Raw genomic sequence first — 20,658 nt, 5'->3', positions numbered from 1 at the left:
TCTTTCTCCCACCCAGATTCGGAGGCTTTAGCAGTCTGGAACTTCTGTCCTCCGCCACATTCCCAGGCCACCTACGAGTGTGGTACTCTACTGCTGACGACCATGGAGACATTCCAGCTGACTGTGATTATTCACAGCCACTTGTGAATGCCAGGCCCAGCTCTCTGTCTCACCAAGCAGGTGCTAAAGCAGGGAAACAGACTTTTCCCTCCTCATAAAAGCTCTTTGTTGATACTAAAAAAGTTTTAGTCTTCCTAATATTTTCAAAACCTTTAAGGGCTCGGGGACTGTGATATAATAGGAGGTGCTGTTTTAATAGAAGCAGAATCTCAAAAATAAAAAGGACCTAACATATTATCAATCCACCCCAATTTATAAATGAGTAACCGAGACCCACAAAGGCCATATGTGGCAGAGTTAGGACCATCCCAATTTCATCAAGCGCCTGTCAGTTGGCAGGTACATAAAGAAGGCTGGGGGGTAAGTAAGCAAATGAGCCCACAAGCAGGGCAGATTGCAGCTTCTGACAGTAGTCTCCTGAGATGAGAGCTGTCTTGTGCAACCACAGCTGATGAAAGACAAAGTAAAATGAGATGCATCTTACCTGATGTAAACACGGCCAACTGCCAGAGTCCCCAGGGCAACCAGTCATCAAGGAGAAGGAGAAAGAGGGAAATGAAGAAAAATGCTTTCATTAGCAGAAACGCTTGATAGGTAGGGTTGTAGTAGCAGAATGAGAAAACAGGAGAAAACTATGAAGCACTGCATCTCCACTGAGGTTCTGTAGGGATTACTGGTATTGGAAATTAGAAAAGATTGGGCTAAAATCACAGAAAAAAATGATGCAATGGAGATAAGACCCCAGTCCCTGCCTTTGGGATCTCAGTATATGTGAAATCCCCAGGGCTCAGACCACATAGACCCTGCTTTTCTACAAATCAACCTGTGAGGATTATAGCATTTGAAGGAATCCAGTAACAGCTCGGAACCCCCTATGCGAAAAAACTAATGGGGGCATTCACATTCACATGTACCACACAGTATTTTACACTCAATTTCAGTGGGTTCATAGTCTCCTCAGGCTCACAAAGGATGTGTGGACTCTCAGGTAGTTCATGGAAGTTTAAATCTTCAGGCTGTCTTCATCCTTGAGAATTCTCCTAGCAGGAAGCAGCTTAAAAGTTCATGCCTACTCTAAAAGCATCTTTAAGTAACGGAAAGTATGGGAATGCTACTTGACAGAAAGGGCTACTTTTAACTTAGAGAGCTGCTGTCCAATCTCTCCATTTTCAAATGAGGAAACCAAAGCTCAAACATAATATGAATTGCATCAGGATTTAATTTAAAAAGTCTCCTGAGTTCTAATTCACTGCCCTTTCTATAATCTAACACTGCATTAAAAAAAATATTTACAGAATTGAAAGAAAACTAATCAATTCTACACTTTAAATTTCTTCAAAAAAAATTTTTTTTTTTTTAAGACAGAGTTTTGGCCGGGCGCGGTGGCTCAAGCCTGTAATCCCAGCACTTTGGGAGGCCGAGGCGGGTGGATCACGAGGTCAGGAGATCGAGACCATCTTGGTCAACATGGTGAAACCCCGTCTCTACTAAAAATACAAAACATTAGCTGGGCATGGTGGCACGTGCCTGTAATCCCAGCTACTCAGGAGGCTGAGGCAGGAGAATTGCCTGAACCCAGGAGGCGGGGGTTGTGGTGAGCCGAGATCGCGCCATTGCACTCTAGCCTGGGTAACAAGAGCAAAACTCCGTCTCAAAAAAAAAAAAAAAGACAGAGTTTTGCTCTTGTTGCCCAAGCTGGGGTGCAATGGCATGATCTTGGCTCACTGCAAGTTCCACCTCCTGGGTTCAAGCGATTCTCTTGCCTCAGCCTCCTGAGTAGCTGGGATTACAGGCATGCACTACCATGTCTGGACAACTTTTTGTATTTTTAGTAGAAATAGGGTTTCACCATGGTAGCCAGTCTGGTCTCAAACTCCTGACCTTAGATGATCTGCCTGCCTTGGCCTCCCAAAATGCTGGGATTATAGGTGTGAGCCACGGCACCTGGCCCACATTTTTTATTTCTTTCTTTCATTTATTAGTCAACAAATATCTACTGTGCATCTACTGTGTGCCAGGACAGTGAAAAATGCAGACATGGCTTCCGTACCTCACATACCAAGTATCTTTAGCTGAGTACACTCTGAACTCAAAGGATAGTTCCTTTTCCAATTCCTGAACCACAGTTTAGCTTCACAAACCAGACACACGATCTTCCTGGACATCACATTTGACTCCAACATTAACCCTACAAAATCATTCTAAACTGAGTGGAGAACACCCCAAATTATGGCAGATCTCCACTGGCAAGTTCCCTTAAAGGCTACAGGGGAGAAGTGGAGGTGAACGAATGACCATCAGGGTAAAGTTCAGGGTTTATAACAATGACCATTCCTCCCACTTATTAAGCAATGACAGACACACTGAACGGCAGGGATAGTTCTGAGAAATGTGTCATTAAGCAATTTTATCATTGTGTGAGCAACACAGAGTATACTTACACAAACCTAGAGTAGTTTACTACTACCTAGTATAGCCTATTGCTCCTAAGCTACAAACCTAAATAGCATGTAAATATCATAGGCAACTGTAACAGAGGGGTAAGTATTTGTGTATTTAAACATAACTAACATTTAGAGGGAAGATGCAGTGGCTCACCCCTGTAATCCCAGCACTTTGGGAGGCTGAGGCAGGCAGATTATTTGAGGTCAGGAGTTTGAGACCAGCCTGGCCAACATGGTGAAACCCTGTCTCTACTAAAAATACAAAAACTAGCCAGGTGTGGAGGCATATGCCTCTAATCCCAGCTACATGGGAGGCTGAAACATGAGAATAACTTGAACCTGGGAGGCAGAGGTTGCAATGAGCTGAGATCATGCTACTCGATTTGGAGTGCCACTGCTCTCCAGCATGCATGACGCAGTGAGACTCCATCTCAATGAAAACAAAAACCAGACTGGGCATGGTGGCTCACACGTATAATCCCAGCACTTTGGGAGATTGAGGCAGGCGGATCACTTGAGGTTAGGAGTTTGAGACCAGCCTGGCCAACATTATGAAACCCCATCTCTACTAAAAATACAAAAATTAGTCAGGTGTGGTGGCATGTGTCTATAATCTCAGCTTCTCAGGAGGCTGAGGCAGGATAATCGCTTGAACCTGGGAGGCAGAGGTTGCAGTGAGCCAAGATCATGCCACTGGACTCCAGCCTGGGCAACAGAGCTCTGTCCAAAAAAAAACACCAAAAAACCCAACATACCTAACATAAAAAAGGTAATGCACTGCTCTATTATAGTATGACATCACTAGATTGTAGGAATATTTCAGGTCCATCATAATCTTATGGGACTGCTGTTGTTTATGTAGTCCGTCATTGACCGAAATGTTGTTACGTGCTGCATGACTGTATTGTGTGCTGGGCTGTAGCTGAATAGCTCATTTCTTAATGTCACTGGATGGTCACATTAACCTATGAGGCAGTGCCATTATCTCCATCTTATGGATGAGGAAACCAAAGTACAAGGAAGCTAGGAGATTTGCCCAGGGACACAACATCCAGATGTCAAGCATCTGTTTCATTTTAGAGTCTGTGTTCTTTCCAATGGTGTCCTGCCTTAAAAAAAAAAAAAAAAATTGATACAGGGCTGGGCATGGTGGCTCACGTCTGTAATCCTAGCACTTTGAGAGGTTGGGGTGGGCAGATCACTTGAGGTGAGGAGTTTGAGACTAGCCTGGCCAACATGGCAAAACCTCACCTCTACTAAAAATACAAAAAAATATTTAGCCAGGTGTGGTGAATGCCTGTAGTCCCAGCTACTAGGGAGGCTGAGGCAGGAGAATAGCTTGAACCCAGGAGGCAGAGATTGCCAAGTGAGCTGAGACTGCGCCACTGCACTCCCACCTGGGCAACAGAGCAAGACTGTCTACACACACACACTGCACTCCCGCCTGGGCAACAGAGCAAGACTGTCTACACACACACACACTGCACTCCCGCCTGGGCAACACAGCAAGACTGTCTACACACACACACACTGCACTCCCGCCTGGGCAACACAGCAAGACTGTCTACACACACATACACACACACACACACACACAGAGATACACAATAGCTGTACATATTTAAATATATATATTTTATATATGAATACATAATTATACATTTTAAAATTTAATAAATACATATATATTACACACACACACACACACATATACAAAAGTATACATATATATTTTTTGAGGTGAAGTCTCGCACTACCCCCCGTCCTGGAGTGCAGTGGCTCGACCTCAGTGCACTGTAACCTCCGTCCCCCAGGTACAAGGTATTCTCCTGCCTCAGCTTCCCGAATAGCTGGGATTACAGGCACATGCCACCACACCCAGCTAATTTTTTATTTTTAGTAGAGATGGGGATTTGCCACCATGTTGGCCAGGCTGGTCAACTGTTAACCTCAAGTGACCATCCCGCCTCGGCCTCCCAAAGAGCTGAGATTACAGGCATGAGCTGCTGCGCCCGGCCAGAATATACATATATTTTTAAGAGATAGGGTCTCTTTCTATTGCCTAGGCCGGAGTGCAGTGATACAATCATAGCTCACTGTAGCCTTGAATTCCTTGGCACAAGCCTTCCTCCCATCTCAGTTTCCCAAGTAGCTAGGACTACAGGCACCACCACCATGCCTGACTAGTTTTTTTTTTTTTTTTTTGAGACGGAGTTTCGCTCTTGTTACCCAGGCTGGAGCGCAATGGCGCGATCTCGGCTCACCGCAACCTCCGCCTCCTGGGTTCAGGCAATTCTCCTGCCTCAGCCTCCTGAGTAGCTGGGATTACAGGCACGCGCCACCATGCCCAGCTAATTTTTTGTATTTTTAGTAGAGACGGGGTTTCACCATGTTGACCAGGATGGTCTCGATCTCTCGACCTCGTGATCCACCCGCCTCGGCCTCCCAAAGTGCTGGGATTACAGGCTTGAGCCACCGCGCCCGGCCGAGTTTTTTAATTTTTTTATAAAGCTGGGGCCTCACTGTGTTGCCCAGACTCATCTTGCACTCCTGGGCTCAAGCGATCCTTCTACCTAGGCTTCTCAAAGTGTTGGGATTACAGGTGTGAGCCACTGAGCCCAGTCACAACAGCTGCACATATTTTTTATGTTATGTGTGATTATTTGATACATTCATATAATCAAATCAGGAGTAGCCTGTCATTTAATTCTCAATTTTGTCAATCATTTCAAGTCCTGGTTTTTGATACCCTGAAGTATCCTGAATTTCTAGGAGAGCATGGATCACAACAGTTTTTACACAGAATAGTAATTAGGTCAAGAGCCTCAAGAATAAAAATCTCTGTCCTATTCTATTTATTCACCAATAAATTGATGTTTTATGCTGTTGCCAACTTAAAATCCCCTAAATATTGTTTAAATGGTCTTTTCTTCACATGATTTATCTGCTCAAAAAAACTCATTTTCTCTATGTCCTTTTAGTTGAATCTGGGTTTGATAATCTGGCCCAATGCTCCCATAACCATTCTTTTTCCTAAAACTACCAGGCCCTCATCCAGAGTGCTGTAAGAGGTATACAGTAGCTTTAAGGGTCTCAGATGAGTCCAACAGTGCATGTGCCTGTCCCCAGGAACTGCCTGCCTTGGGGTGACACACACACCCTTTGCCTTACCTAGCATTTTTTGATGGACCCTTCAAGGTTCAGCTCAAAATCTCAAGACAAAAAAAAAAAAACCAAAACAAAAATTGGCTGGGCTTAGTGGCTCATGCCTGTAATCCCAGCACTCTGGGAGGCAGAGGTGGGCAGATCACAAAGTCAGGAGTTGGAGACCAGCCTGGCCAGTATGGTGAAACCATGACTCTACTAAAAATACAGAAATTAGCCAGGTGTGGTGGCAGGCACCTGTAGTCTCAGCTACTCGGGAGGCTAAGGCAGAAGAATTGCCTGAACCTGGGAAGTGGAGGTTGTAATGAGCCAAGATAGTGCCATTGCCCTTCAGCCTGGGTGACAGAGCTAGATGCTGTTTAAAAAAAAAAAAAAAAAAAAAAAAAATCAACATTCACCTAGGTTCTCAGAGCCAGAAAGGGCTCCTGTAACCATCAAGGCTGGAACAGACACTGATCTTGACACTTCATTTTGATGTGTGTATATATCTATATATAAACAAAAAATATAGTAACATTACAGTCATAGATAACACATAGTATTTACTACAAGCTTCTAAGCCTTTTACATATTTTGAGTCATTTAATACATGCAAAGAAACCTCCAAAATCAGACAGAATGTGTGTAAGCACCTTGCCCAAGGTCAGATAGGAAGGTGGCAGAGTCAAGCTTCAGGAGGAAGTCCAGTTCCACAGTCCTTGCTCAGAACCATTATGCTATACTGCCTCTAGGCTCAGCACACCAAGTAGCAGGTAGTAAGGGCTCATTAAATGGTAAGTATTATTAATTTAGAGATGGGGAGAAGGAGCTCAGAGTGGAGACAGGATTTGCCCAAGGTCACCCAGCTCACTGGTAGCAGAGATGGGATGTGAACTAAGCTCTCTTGTCTCTTGAGCCTGAGTGTATTCCCAAAGTGAGCAGGAAGCATCCTGCTCCAAACTGCCCAGGGCCACAGGCTTTCCAAACTTGGCAATGTGTTTTCTAGCGTGGCAGCAGGGATACTGACCAGAATAGGTGGCCACACAGGCTGATGACGGCATCCTTGGCTGTGTCCAAGCAGATGTTGCACTCGAAGGTGCTGTCCTGCCCTCCGCCTTCGCCAGTGCCATTGCTGCTCCCACTGGGTCCCCCTGCACTGGAGTTCTCAGGGGAGGCAGAGGCTGAGGGCCCCTTGCTTGCCATCCTTGGCTGTCAGCGAAGCTCTGAGTGAAGACTCTCTCCAGGGAAATCCTAAAAGACAGAGAACTCTTTACTGCCCATTTCTGCAGCCCTCTTCCCCAAGCTTCCATGCCAACATTCCTGTCTTCTCTCAGCTCCAGAACTGATTATGACTGAACCCCTGAGCAGACTTCCCAAAGAGCTGCAGAAGACAAGAGTTGTAGGGCTCTACCCAGAGGGCAGTGATCCAGAAATTTCTCATGAACATGGTCCAGAATATATCACACAGATACACAAACTCCACAAATACAGAGCAGCCTCCAGATGGTTTGCCACAGGAACCAGGACCTTGCCTCACTTGTCTTTAGATTCTCCTACGATAATGAACCCAGGTGATAAATATATGCTCAACTAAATGGAATGTTCCTCTAACGGACAGGCTCTACATTGGCAGGTAAATCTGCTAAGGCAGGAAGGTTGTGACTGGCATATGCCAGTATTTTTTTTTGGAGACAGAGTCTCACTTTGTTGCCCAGGCTGGAGTGCAGTGGCACAATTTCAGTTCATTGCAACCTCTGCCTCCTGGGTTCAAGCAATTCTCCTGCCTCAGCCTCCCAAGTAGCTGAGATTACAGGTGCCCACCACCACACCCAGCTAATTTTTGTATTTTTAGTAGGGAAGGGGTTTCACCATGTTGGCCAGGGTGGTTTTGAACTCCTGACCTCAGGTGATCTACCCGCCTCAGCCTCCCAAAGTGCTGGGATCATAGGTATGAGCCATGGGCCTGGCCCATATACCAGAATATTAAGAAATTCCTGTAACTAATGAAAGATTAGGAAGCTAAGAAGGACCAGAAAGATCATCTGGTCCAAGGTCTTCCATATTGCAGTCTTCTTCATTTACTCTTATGCCACACTAGAATACTACTTACCTTATTTTATCTAAATATATCAACTTTGTAGCCTCAGTACATTTAAAGAAGAGGTTTATGTCACTGCTGTAAATGGAGAGCCAGTAATACTTACCATAAGTTAAAAGATTAATGTAAATGTAATGAAGGAAAAGTTGTTTACTCTCATACCACCTGAAATCATGAGGTACACTGATACCATGTTTTGGGCAATCTTGATCTGGTCCAGTTTCTTTAGGAAACTGCTAGTTACTTCAGCTAGCTGACTAATGTGGGGCTGAGACTGGGACTCATGACACTCTGTTTGTATTCAAACTACCGTACCGCTACATACTAAACGGGCCACTAAATATTGGTATAAACAGACCACTGTTGACTATCACCTTAAAGTCAAAGAATGGCTTGAACAGGAAAGAGGAGCTGAACAAGAGAAGACAAAACCAACACTAAGGGATACCCAGAAATTCTGGATGCAAATTAAGAATCTGTCAGGAGCCTTATCTGGCCACCCTCATCATCTCAGAAATTTCAAGTAGGAAATGTTGGCTGGCTACCACAGTCAGAGAACTGGAGGCCTGGATGCTGGACTCAGCCTCTAGCTTGCTAGGTGGTTTTGGGAACCTCCCTTCCCCTCTACTGATCATAATTTTCTCATCTGTAAAATGAGGCACTGGACTCACCGGTGTCCTGGCCGACCCCTTCCAGCTCTTAGACTATGCCTCTCCAGGTCATCTTAATCTACTAGTATCTCCGAAACAGGTGACCCCTTCACAAATTTAGGACTTACCACTGGAACACCAGAAGGTCGTCCTGATGTCAGCTTCCAGAGTATGAGAAGACAAGGACCAAAATGTTACAGACTTCTCAGACCCAGAAACTGTCCTTCCTTCACATGGTAGACTCAGAGCTCCAGCCTCATGAACATCCCTCACCACGATTCAGCTTAGTGACTTGAGCAGGGAGAGAAGGCTGGTTCACCACCACTTTTTCACTCAGTTACATCATTTTACATAATGTCCCAGAAGGGTAGCTGGCTGCTGGCAGCACCAGTGCCGTGCACTGGCCTTGGCTCCAAGACCTTTTCCCTGACGTTTCTCCTCTACATATTACATGTGCTCTTTTTGTCTTAGGATAAAGCCCACTTTTGAGGGCCACATTACTGTCTTTCCTCATTATTCCAGCTCAACAATCCTAAGTACCCAACCTATGTGTTTGTTTTTAAAAAAAAAAAACTTTAAAAATTAAGAATTATGTATATAGATTTTGGAAAGACAACCATAAAGTCCTATCAGTCACATCAGCCTCCTGAAATGAAGCAGCAGAAGTACACAGCACCACCAATGAAGAAGGTTTGCCTTAAAATTCAAACACTAATCAAGTATCTAAAATGAATTATCAGCCAGGCGTGGTGGCTCACCCTGTAATCCCTACACTTTGGGAGGCCAAGGCAGGTGAATTACCTGAGGTCAGAAGTTCAAGACCAACCTGGGCAACATGATGAAACCCTATCTTTACTAAAAATACAAAAATTAGCAGGGTGTGGTGGCACGTGCCTGTAATCCCAGCTACTTGAGAGGCTGAGGCACGAGAATCACTTGAACCCAGGAGGTGAAGGTTATGACTTATACTTTCTAAGTCCTCCAAGTTTAAAAAAACTGACATTTTTACAAGTATTACTTTTTTTCCTTCTTTTTTTTTCTTTGAGACGGAGTCTCACTCTGTCACCCAAGCTAGAGTGCAGTGTTGCAATCTGGGCTCGCTGCAACCTCCACCTCCCAGGTTCAAGCAATTCTCCCTGCCTCAGCCTCCTGAGTGGCTAGGATTATAGGCACCCACCACCATGCCTGGCTAATTTTTGTATTTTTTAGTAGAGATAGGGTTTCATCATGTTGGCCAGGCTGATCTTGAACTCCTGACCTCAGGTGATCTTCCCATCTCAGCCTCCCAAAAAGTGCTGGGATTATAGGCGTGAGCCACCACAACCGGCCTTTACATGTACTGTAATAGTATATAAAAAGTTTACCCCCATGTTCCAGTTTTCCTCAATCCTGAAAGTTCTGAGTTCAAGTTCTGATTCCATCACTGTCTGTCTGTCCACATGGCCATGGTAGATCCCTTGATGATTTGCAGCTCTTTTCTCACCTGAAAAGTGAGAGTATAATGGGCTCCTACAGGGCTGAGATGGCCCTATGAAATAACACAGTGACCTGGAGGACTCACCAAGGTAGGACAGGGCTGTTGCTTTTGGGGAGGCACACATTTCATACCATTTACCCTGGTCCACTGCCACCCCACTTCCTGGACCCAGTAAGGCGGTACATAGCCCAAACTCCTACCCACAGGTACAAGGGGATAACCAGGATCAAGGTAGGTGTTGGAGTGGGAATGGTTAAGGGGCAGTAACAGGTCAGCTCAGAGTCTGCAGGGAGTGACAGCCTTGTGCCAGGCCAGGTCCTGAGACAGACTGGCATGTCCCAACTGTAGGCGGACTATATCACTCTCCTTTTAATTCTTAGTAGACATCATGTGGTCCCCACCCAGCCTCTAGAGACTCATCCTAATAGGCACTCAAATATTTGCTAAGTGAGTGAGTAAAGCCACGCATGACTGACTTTGGTCAACTACCAGGTTGGCTGGTCACCAACTTTTCTTTGCAACCTATGCTGGGCCTCAGAGCTGCATTCTCATCCCTGGAGCCACCTCTCCTCACCTCTCTTACCCCTGTGCACAGGAACGTCAGTACACCAAGGTGGCATGGCAGAAATGAGCAGCTTCCCCTAGGGATTGTCTACTGAGCGCCTACAGAACCATATGGGCCTACCAGGACTGGGACAGTGGTCCAAAAGGTAAGAGGTTCCTGATCGGCTCAGGAACTAGGCAGAAAGAGAATCAGGTCCTGAGTATACCTATATTGCCATCCTGCTAAAATTTCTCACGGTCCCTGTAGAAGCTACAGACTTTGACCTGACCACAGAGAAACCTTATCATGGCTAGTTCTGTGCCTGACCTTACCCTGACCATTCTTTTCTCCTAACCAGTATTCACTCTCTAATTTTCAAAGCATTTCACATCTATCACTGCATTTTATCCTCATGCCATTTTACAGATGAATATACTGGGCCAGGGACATTAGAGGACTGCCTAAGGCCAGGATACCACACAGCGCCAAATTCAGACTTTGAGACACAACATGAGCACTCTTTTCACTCCTTTTTTTTTTTTTAAGATGGAGTCTCCTTCTGTCACTCAGGCTGGAGTGTAATGGCATAATCTCGGCTCACTGGAACCTCCGCCTCCTGGGTTCAAGTGATTCTCCTGCCTTAGCCTCCTGAGTAGGTAGGATTACAGGCACCCACCCTCACGCCCAGCTAATTTTTGTATTTTTTAGTAGAGATGGGGTTTCAACACGTTAGTCAGGCTGGTCTCGATCTCATGACCTTGTGACCTCATGATGTGCCTGCCTCCCAAAGTGCTGGAATTACAGGCGTGAGCCACTGCGTCCAGCCTCTTCTCACTCTTATGTTACCCTATTAACATGCTGCTTTACGAAATTAAATACCTGGTCTTTGTCTTCCCTCAAATTTATTGTGCAATATTGTAACTTTTATGCTCTTTGAAATGAGTACAGAGTCAATTAATCACTCATCCATTTATTCATTCAACCAACAGTTTTCCAGTGCCAACTACATTTGAGGTCTGGTGCTACCAACTGTGGAGGAGTTACAAAGAAGAACAAAACCAAGTTGAGGCCCTGGAGTCTAGTATAGGAGCTAAAGGCATGTAGATTAATTTTAGGAATTCTAAACAAGGGGCTCCATCAAACTCACCTGTTTTTTGTTGTTGCTTTTGCCTGTTTTTCATTTTTTTTGGAGATGGAGTCTCACTCTGTCACCCAGGCTGGAACACAGAGGGGCAATCTTGGCTCACTGCAACCTTCACCTCCTGGGTTCAAGCAATTCTCCTGCTTCAGCCTCCTGAGTAACTGGGACTACAGGTGCATGCCATCACTCCTGGCAAATTTTTGTATTTTAGTAGAGACGAGGTTTTACCATGTTGCCCAGGAAGGTCTTGAACTCCTGAGCTCAGGCAATCTGCCCGCCTTGGCCTCCCAAAGTGCTAGGATTACAGGTGTGAGCCACTGTGCCTGGCCTTGCCTGTTTTTCTTAAACAAAGCATCCTCCCACCCCTCCAAAGATCTGGTTCCCAGATCCCCTCAGAGATTTAAATACGATCTGGACCTAGATCAGTCTGAAGAATCTGTATGTTTTTAATGTAGCCCTCACTTTCTGCCCCCGATGATTCTCTAATTAACAGAGTTTTGGAAACCCAGATCTAAAAGAGGATACAGCTCTATCAATAGCACGAAACAATACCAACACAATACAGTATTCTACAAGGACAGAAACCTTAGGGCCTATCCAGCTACAATCCACAGGGACTACAGAGAGGTCAAATAAACTTGAGGGTAAAGGACAAATCTGCTGAATTCAGATCAATCAGCACTTGGTCCAGCTGAAACACAGCTGATAATTTTAAGAAATAAGTTCACACCTAGTTGTGAAGAACAGTCCTAACTTTGAGATGTCCAGGGCGACACATGTGGTGCTGGGACTAAGGCAGATTTGCAGTGCTTAATGATCCTGTAGGAACACAGAGCCTGGTGGCTGAAGTTGACTGATCCAGCATCTTCAATACTATTACCTTCCCAGAGTTGGCCTTTGGTCCACTTGCGCTGGCCCAACTCATAGGAACTGAGTGAGGAAGAGAGCACAAGAGCTGAGTATCCCCGCTGGAACCACCAGAGAACTCGGCCTCATGAGGAGATCCCCCTACAGCATTCTTACGTTCAATTCTCAGGCTCTAGAGAACTGTAGGAATTAATAATCTGCCTTCTCTGCTCCTTTAACTCCAAGAATTTCTAGACCAGGGTGTAGTGAGGCACCTAGAAACATTAATCTTAGTTATCAAGAGTATGAATTTGAGTGGTAAATAACTGGCACAATCCCAGCAGAGGCCTTGTTTCTGTGGACATATGCTTATTCACACGGAAGCTTTCTGCGAGGAAGCCCGTCGTGCCTGAGCCTGTCTGTGCTACTCATTAGACTGCTACTGGACCACATGTAGGCAGAGAAGGGACCTGCATTCCAAGAATGTCTACATCACACTCATAGAAGGCTGGAATGAAAAGAACTCTGAATAAGTTTATTGGAAGTTGGAACACACAGAAACCAGCTTTGAAATTTTAAAGTCAAAGTGGTGTTTAGGTCCCTAGGCTAGCCCACAGAAATGTGGCCCTCAAATATAGGATCAGAAGAACAGAGAAGGCTGACAGGATTGGCTTCTTTTCATTGGGGCTGCACTGGTCTTCTCTGGTTCCCTCTCATCTTCCTATCTACTCTTTCAATGTCACTCCTACCTTCAAAGATTAATTAAAGATCCTGTTATCTGCCAGATATTCAAGATACAGAGATAAAACGTTTCTTCAGTCTAAAGGGAGACACAGACAAGTAAACCAACAAGGCAACTGAGTGTACTAGGAACTGACAGCAGTGTGTACATAGTACCTGAAGACAAGGAATGCTAAGAAGGACATAAGGAACAAGTGTGTATTCACTGTGCTGAGTTCAGTGTAAATGAAGCCCAGGGCACATACAAGGATGGTAAGGTAGTAAGGGCTGGGACTGAGGCAAGAAGACAAGCCTTTGATTCTTTGTGTCCTTCAGCCCTGGCCTGCCTGGCTCACATACCCTTCTAGAGTACCTAACCCAGATCTGCCTAACCTTCCAAAAGGCTCCATGATTTTAACGTCTCTTTCTCTCCTCATCCAGGAGGGATCAGTTAAGCTCCCATTCCCTGGTTAAGTAAACTGGTATGTTCACATAATAGATTACCAGAGCCATTAAAAATAATATTTTCACAAACATTTTGCTTACAGAGACATTTCAATTACATGACATAATGTTAAGTGAAAAAAGCAGGATGTTAAATTGTATATATAATTGAACATATAAGTGTCCAGGTGTGGTGGCTCATGACTGTATTCCCAGAACTTTGGGAGGCTGAGGCAGGCAGACTGCTTGAGCCCAGGATTTTGAGACCAGCTTGGGCAACATAGTGAATGAAACCCTATCTCTACAAAAAATATTTTAAAAAGTAGCTGGGTGTGGTGGCATGCACCTGTAGTTTCAGCTACTCTGGAGTTGAGGTGGAAGGACCTCATGAGCCTAGAAAGTCAAGGCTGCAGTGAGAGGAGATCATGGCACAGCATTCCAGCCTGGGCAACAGAGCGAGATCCTATCTGACAGAAAAAAAAACCCTGAATTTATTTGATATCAGTAGATTAAAAAGATACCAAAAAAAGAGGTCAAAAATATTAGCTGTAGTAGTCTCTGGACAGTGGGCTTATAACAAAGTTCTTAAGCTTTAAAAAATAATTATATGTACTTGCCACCTTTTCCATAGTGAGTACTGTGTTAGTACAGTACTATGTTAATACAGAAAAAAATAGGCCAAGCATGGTGGCTCATGCCTGTAATCCTAGCACTTTGGGAGGCCAAGACGGGAGGATCGCTTGAGGCCAGGAGTTCAAGACTAGCCTGGTCAACACAGAGACATCCCATCTCAAAAATAAATAAATAATCACAAAACAAAAGATGTGAAAGATCCAATCCCTTCAGATCTCAGTAGAGGACAAAAAGGAAAGCAATGTGAATTAAGGACACTCACAACTGAGTTGTGAACGGTCCTTAGAATAATCATCATCTCAGAAATTTTAACAATTTTATGAATTTTTAAAAAAATAAGTGACACGTTTATATGGCTCAAAATTCAACAGGTACAACAACAAAAGGATATTGGCTGAAAAGTCTCTCCCTATTCCTGGAACCCAGTAGCTATGTCCTCTACCTTCAAGACTGCTTGATTATATCATTAGTATAAATCCTAGGGGTAGAACTGCAGGGTCAAAGTATCTATATTTATAACTTTGAGATAGTGCTGAATACCCTCCAGGGAGGATGTACCAATTTATATTCCTATGAGAAACACGTAAGACATTTGTTTCCCCATGTCTTTGACAATGACATGTATGTTTTCCAAAGAGAATATATGTTGTTTTTTTTTTGAGATGATGGAGTTTCACTCTTGTCGCCCAGGCTGGAGTGCAATGGTGTGATCTCAGCTCACTGCAACCTCTACTTCCCAGGTTCCAGGAATTCTCCTGCCTCAGCCTCCCAAGTAGCTGGGATTACATGTACCTGCCACCACGCCCAGCTACTTTTTAAATGTTTAGTAGAGACGAGGTTTCACCATGTTGGCCAGACTGGTCTAGAACTCCTGACTTCAGGTGATCCACCCGCCTCAACCTCCCCAAGTGCTGGGATTACAGGCATAGCCACCATGCCCAGCTTTGAGAATATCTGTTAAGTCAAATGTAAAATGTAATGTTGGCAGCCTGGGAAGATAGTTTAAATTCACCAATTTGCTACTAAGATTATGTTCCACATGCTGCGCTAGGCCTTAGACACAGGACAATTTCCAAACATATGCACACACAAACACACACGTAAAAATATTTCGAGACACAACTCTTGTTCAGGCACCCAGGCTGGAGTGCAATGGTGCAATCTTGGCTCACTGCAGGCTCCACCTCCCAAGCTCAAGCAATCCTTCCACCTTAGCCTCCCGAGTAGCTGGGATTACAGGTGTGTGCCACTATACCCAGCTAGGTTTTTTTGTTGTTGTTGTAGAGATGGAGTTTCATCATGCTACCTAGGCTGCTCTCCAACTCCTGGGCTCAAGCAATCCACCCACCTCGGCCTCTCAAAGTGCTAGGATTACAGGCATGAGCCACTGTGCCCAGATATAACACATACTTAAGTGGAGATTCTAGAGTCAGCTATTTCTACTTTTTCACATTTTCATACACTATTTTTTTTTTTTTGAGATGGAATCTCACTCTGTCACCTGGTTGGAGTGCAATGGTGTGATCTTGGCTTACTGCAAACCTCTGCCTCCCAGATTCAAGCAATCCTCCTGCCTCAGCCTCTTGAGTACTGGGATTACAGGTGCCCGCCACCATGCCAAGCTAATTTTCTTGGTATTTTTGGTAGGGATGGGTTTCATCATGATGGTCAGGCTGGTCTTAAACTCCTGACCTCAGGTGATCGGCCCACCTTAGCCTCCCAAAGTACTGGGATTATAGGCGTAAACCACCACGCTGGCCTCTTTCATTATTTTTAAATAAAAAGGATGTTTTGTTCATTTGTTGGATTTTAAACTTCAATTATTTTTAAAAGATTATCAGGTTTCATTTTTTAAAAAGGACAAAATGGAGGCCAGGAGTGGTGGCTCACATCTGTAATCCTAGCACTTTGGGAGGCCGAGGTAGGAGAAACAGTTAAGGCCAAGAATTTGAACAATATAGTGAGACCCCATCACCACAAAAAAATTTAAAAGTTAGCCAGGTGTGGTAGCATGTAGCTAGCCTGTAGTTCTAGCTCCTTGGGAGGCTGAGGCAGGATGATCACTTGAGTCCAAGAGTTCAAGGCTGCAGTGAGCTATTATCACAGCACTGCACTCCAACCTAGGAGGCAGAAGGAGACCTTGTTTCTTAAATTAAAGAAAAAAAATTTTTTTAAAGCATGAAATGGGATTTGTACTACCATTGGCACAAACTTTTAAGAGTCATTCAAGAGGCTGCCCTTTGTCATAAAATGTTCCTTAACTTTTTTCCTTAAAAACTAGCATGGCACAGAGGAATGTGATGGCTGAGTTTGAATCTCAGCTCTGCCACTTATTTTGTGACTCCAGACAAGTTATTTTCTCTCTGAGCCTTTGTTTTTCTCATTTGCTAAAATGAGGCTAATACCTTCCTCACAAGACAGTTGCAAGAATCAGAGATAAAACAGTAGGGACTAGCATAGTGCCTGGCACATAGTTAAATACTCATGAAATGTTAATTCCCCTCCCTTTTATGTTCTCTCTCTGAGTTCACTTAAGGTAAATTGTTTTTGTATATTCCTCATAGAGATATGCAACTAGCAGGTACTTGGTTAATGTGCTGAGTAAATGAGTCACAACTTCCCTTTCTGAATGAGCATCGTTCCTTGACTGCAGAGTAGATGAGACATCAGAACTGTGTATGTTTATGAGCTGAGAGGAAATCTAAAGTTAGACACACTTTGACCCAGAGAAAATCAGATTTTCTCCAGTTGTTAAAATTAGGGATCACTTGTTATATTTCTTATCACTATAAGTGATAAGAACACTGTAAGTGCTACATAGGCAACACTCTGCTTAGTCCTCTACATGAAATAATCTCATTTAATCATTACGGCCTGCTTTTAAGTAAACACTACGGTATCATCATCAGCATCCCTTGGAATGTTACATAAAGGCTCAGAGTAGTTAGGTCACTTGTCCACTGTCACAGACCTAGTCAGAGGCAAAGCTTCTCAACCCAAGCCAATGTCCTTAACAGATGGTAACTCAGTGATCTATTCTTGTGTGTCTCCTCAAGCTGAGACCCAGCTTCCAGGTTCCTTATTCAGCACAGGGTTAGGTGTCTCAGGAGCACCTGACATATACATACGTGTGTGTGTGTGTGTGTGTGTGTGTTTATGAGTTTACAGATCTGAAGCCCAGGAGCACTTAGAACTGCACAACTCAATATAGCCACAACTAGAGTCATGGAAAATCAGTATCCTATAAAAGCAAAACATGCTGTTTAAAATTGGAAATGTTACATAACTTAGAGTCATATATATATTTTTAAGTATTACCCAAAACTCTTAAACAAATGAAAAAAAAAATTCAGGGATCTGCAACCAGAAGATGGTTCAAGTTTTCCCAAATTGGTACCCACCTGTGGTAAAGATAACATACTCACATAGAGGTTTGGTTATCCACTGAACTATTACCCACTCTAGTGAGATATCTCCTAGGGCTAACAGCACAGTGCCTGACAGGAAGTGGATGTTTGACTAATATATGTGAATCAATGAAGGGGATTTGCCAATTTCAATCAAACCAATACAGCTGAGGAAAATAATGTTCTAAAGAAAAGCTCTTCAGACTGGACAGACACTAGTTAAGGACTATGAAGTTCTAGTATAACACTGTGAAAGGAATAATCTGGAGCCAGAAGACTTAGCTTAAGGCTCAGCTCTTTCACTCACGATGCCAGTGTCCTTATCGCAAATGGGGAATAATTATTTCTGCCGTCCCTGCATCATGAGAAAAGTTTACAAAATAAGAGGTTTTTTTTGTTTTGTTTTTTTTTTTGAGATGTGGTCTCTCTCTGTTGCCCATGCTGGAGTACAGTGGTGTAATCTTGGCTCACTGCAATCTGTGCTTCCTGGGTTCAAGCGATTCTCCTGCCTCAGCCTCCTGAGTAGCTGGGACTACAGACATGTGCCACCACACCTAGGTAATTTTTGAATTTTTAGTAGAGATGGGGTTTTACCATGTTGGCCAGGCTGGTCTTAAACTCCTGACCTCAGGTGATCTGCCCACCTCCGGTCTCCCAAGTGGTAATCCCAGTGCTGGGATTACAGGCGAGAGCCACCATGCCAGGCCTTGTTGTTATTTTAAATAAGTATGAAACAGTGCCTAGCCCATATTAGACAAAAAAAAATTAAGGAGGAAGCAGTAAGATTAATATTCTGAATTCATGATTACAGGTGTGTGCCACAACGCCCGGCTAAATTCTTTGTATTTTTAGTAGAGACAGGGTTTTGCCATATTGGCCAGTCTGGTCTCAAACTCCTGACCTCAAGTGATCTGTCTGCCTTGGCCTCCCAAAGTGCTGGGATTATAGGCGTTAGCCACCACATTCGGCTGGGTTTCACTTTTATTTTCACACAGTCAGTGAAATTTCATTAATTCAGATTCTATAAAATGTCATTAATTTATATTTTACCTGAGGTTGAGCTAAAGTCCTCTAAAATATTGTGAAGGTAGAGTATAAAAACAATAAAGTTGACAAGATTTAACCAATTAAGAAAATTTTCTAGAGTTTAATACCTGGTGTATACTTGACAAACAACGATCTCATTTCTCATTTCAATAGGAGGTCCTGATGAGGACCAACTGTGGTTAAAGATAAAAACAAAATGATACCATTTTGAAAAGACTGTAATATTGACTTTTACAAATTGGACTTGTGCCTTGAGCCACTTCCATTGTGTTTGTTACCAGTGCTGTTTGGCAAACACTGAGAGAATGCCAACTACTAGGCCATGATAAAAATAAATCAAAGAAGGTCTTGGTTCCTGTGCTCAAGCAATTTATGATCAAGTCAGAATGTAACCATTAAAAAACAAAAAGCTTCTCACCTTGAGAATTGCCTTGGCAGAGGTGATACTGTTAAGAAAAAACAAAAAAATTCCTTGGCTTTGCCCAAGATCCACTCCTGTATTCAGAGACCTGTCCATCTTTAAAAACCCCACCATGCCAGGTGCAGGGGAACATGCCAGCTACTCAGGAGGATGAGGCAGGAGGATTGTTTGAGGCCAGGAGTTTGAAACCAGCCTGAGCAGCACAGAAAGACCTTGTCTCAAAAATAAATAAATATTAAAAAATAAAAACCTGGCCGGGCACAGTGGCTCACACCTGTAATACTAGCACTTTGGGAGGCTGAGGTGGGTAGATCACCTGAAGTCAGGAGTTTGAGACCAGCCTGGCCAACATGGCGAAACCCTGTCTCTACTAACGATACAAACAAAGTTAGCAAGGAGTGGTGGTACACACCTGTAATCCTATTTGTGAGGCTGAGGAAGGAGAATCATTTGAACCCGGGAGGTGGAGGATGCAGTAAGCCAAGATTGCGCCACTGTACTCCAGCCTGCACGATGGGAGCAAGACTCCATCTCAAACAAATAAACAAAAATAAATAAATTTTTTAAACCCTAGCTAGGCTCGGTGACTCACGCCTGTAATCCCAGCACCTTGGGAGGCTGAGGCAGGTGGATCACGAGGTCAGGAGTTCGAGACCACCTTGACCAATACGATGAAACACCATCTCTACTAAAAATACAAAAATTAGCCAGGTGTGGTGGTATGTGCCTGTAATCCCAGCTATTCAGGAGGCTGAGACAGGAGAATTGCTTGAACCAGGAGGTGAAAGTTGCAGTGAGCCAAGATCACACCACTGCACTCCAGCCTGGGCAAGAGAGTGAAACTCAGTCTCAAAAAAAAAAAAAAAAAAAAACCTCACAAAAAACCCTGGCCAGGCGTGGTAGCCCACACCTGTAATCCCAGCAATTTGGGAGGCCAAGGTGGGTGGATCATCTGAGGTCAGGAGTTCGAGACCAACTTGGCCAACATGGTGAAACCCTGTCTTTACTAAAAAATACAAAAATTAGCTGGGTGTGGTGGCACATGTCTGTAATCCCATTTACTTGGGAGGCTGAGACATGGGAATCACTTGAACCTAGGAGGCAGAGGTTGCAGCGAGCCGAGATCACGCTACTGCACTTTAGTCTGGGTGAAAGAGTGACACTCTGCCTCAATAAACTAAAAAAAATAAAAATAAAAAATAAAAACCACATCATTGTTTCATCACAAGGCACTTCTGAGAAGCAATTCCGAGAGTGAATATCAAAGAGTCAGGGGCTATAGAAACTGTCACAGGAATTAACCTGACAACTGGACCCAGGATAGAATGGCCAGTTAGTCCCCTAGGCCATTTCCACAGAAGCAGACACAATCTGGCTCAAAGAACATAAAAGTGCTGCTTCTAATCTCTGCACGTACTAAGGCCAGCTGGAAGACAAGGATCCAACACTCAGGTGCCTCATTCCCAACGACCAATGAAATAAAGATATGGACCCATGTTATCTACAGCAGATGTAGAGTAGA

General features: G+C 44.0%; 1 protein-coding gene across 12 annotated transcripts in view; it reads right to left on the bottom strand.

Moving 5' to 3' along the window:
• RNF185 (ring finger protein 185) overlaps positions 1–20,658 on the bottom strand; it is a 44,940-nt gene that overhangs the window by 12,853 nt on the left and 11,429 nt on the right. For 4 of the 12 annotated variants that reach the window (XM_074391181.1, XM_074391176.1, XM_074391178.1 and 1 more), the window contains 2 exons: positions 6,736–6,959; positions 605–623 (listed from right to left, as the gene is read on the bottom strand). In XM_074391181.1, coding sequence (XP_074247282.1) covers positions 605–623; positions 6,736–6,911 — 195 coding nt within the window. In that variant the 5' untranslated portion in view covers positions 6,912–6,959. Of the gene's footprint in view, positions 1–604; positions 624–6,735; positions 6,960–9,820; positions 9,940–11,624; positions 19,980–20,658 lie in introns of those variants that run through there. The other 8 variants (XM_074391183.1, XM_074391179.1, XM_074391182.1 and 5 more) reach the window with 5 other exon arrangements.

Source organism: Saimiri boliviensis, chromosome 21 (assembly GCF_048565385.1).
Source record: "Saimiri boliviensis isolate mSaiBol1 chromosome 21, mSaiBol1.pri, whole genome shotgun sequence".
Classification (NCBI taxonomy): domain Eukaryota; kingdom Metazoa; phylum Chordata; class Mammalia; order Primates; family Cebidae; genus Saimiri; species Saimiri boliviensis.
This window is presented reverse-complemented; position numbering and strand designations above follow the sequence as displayed.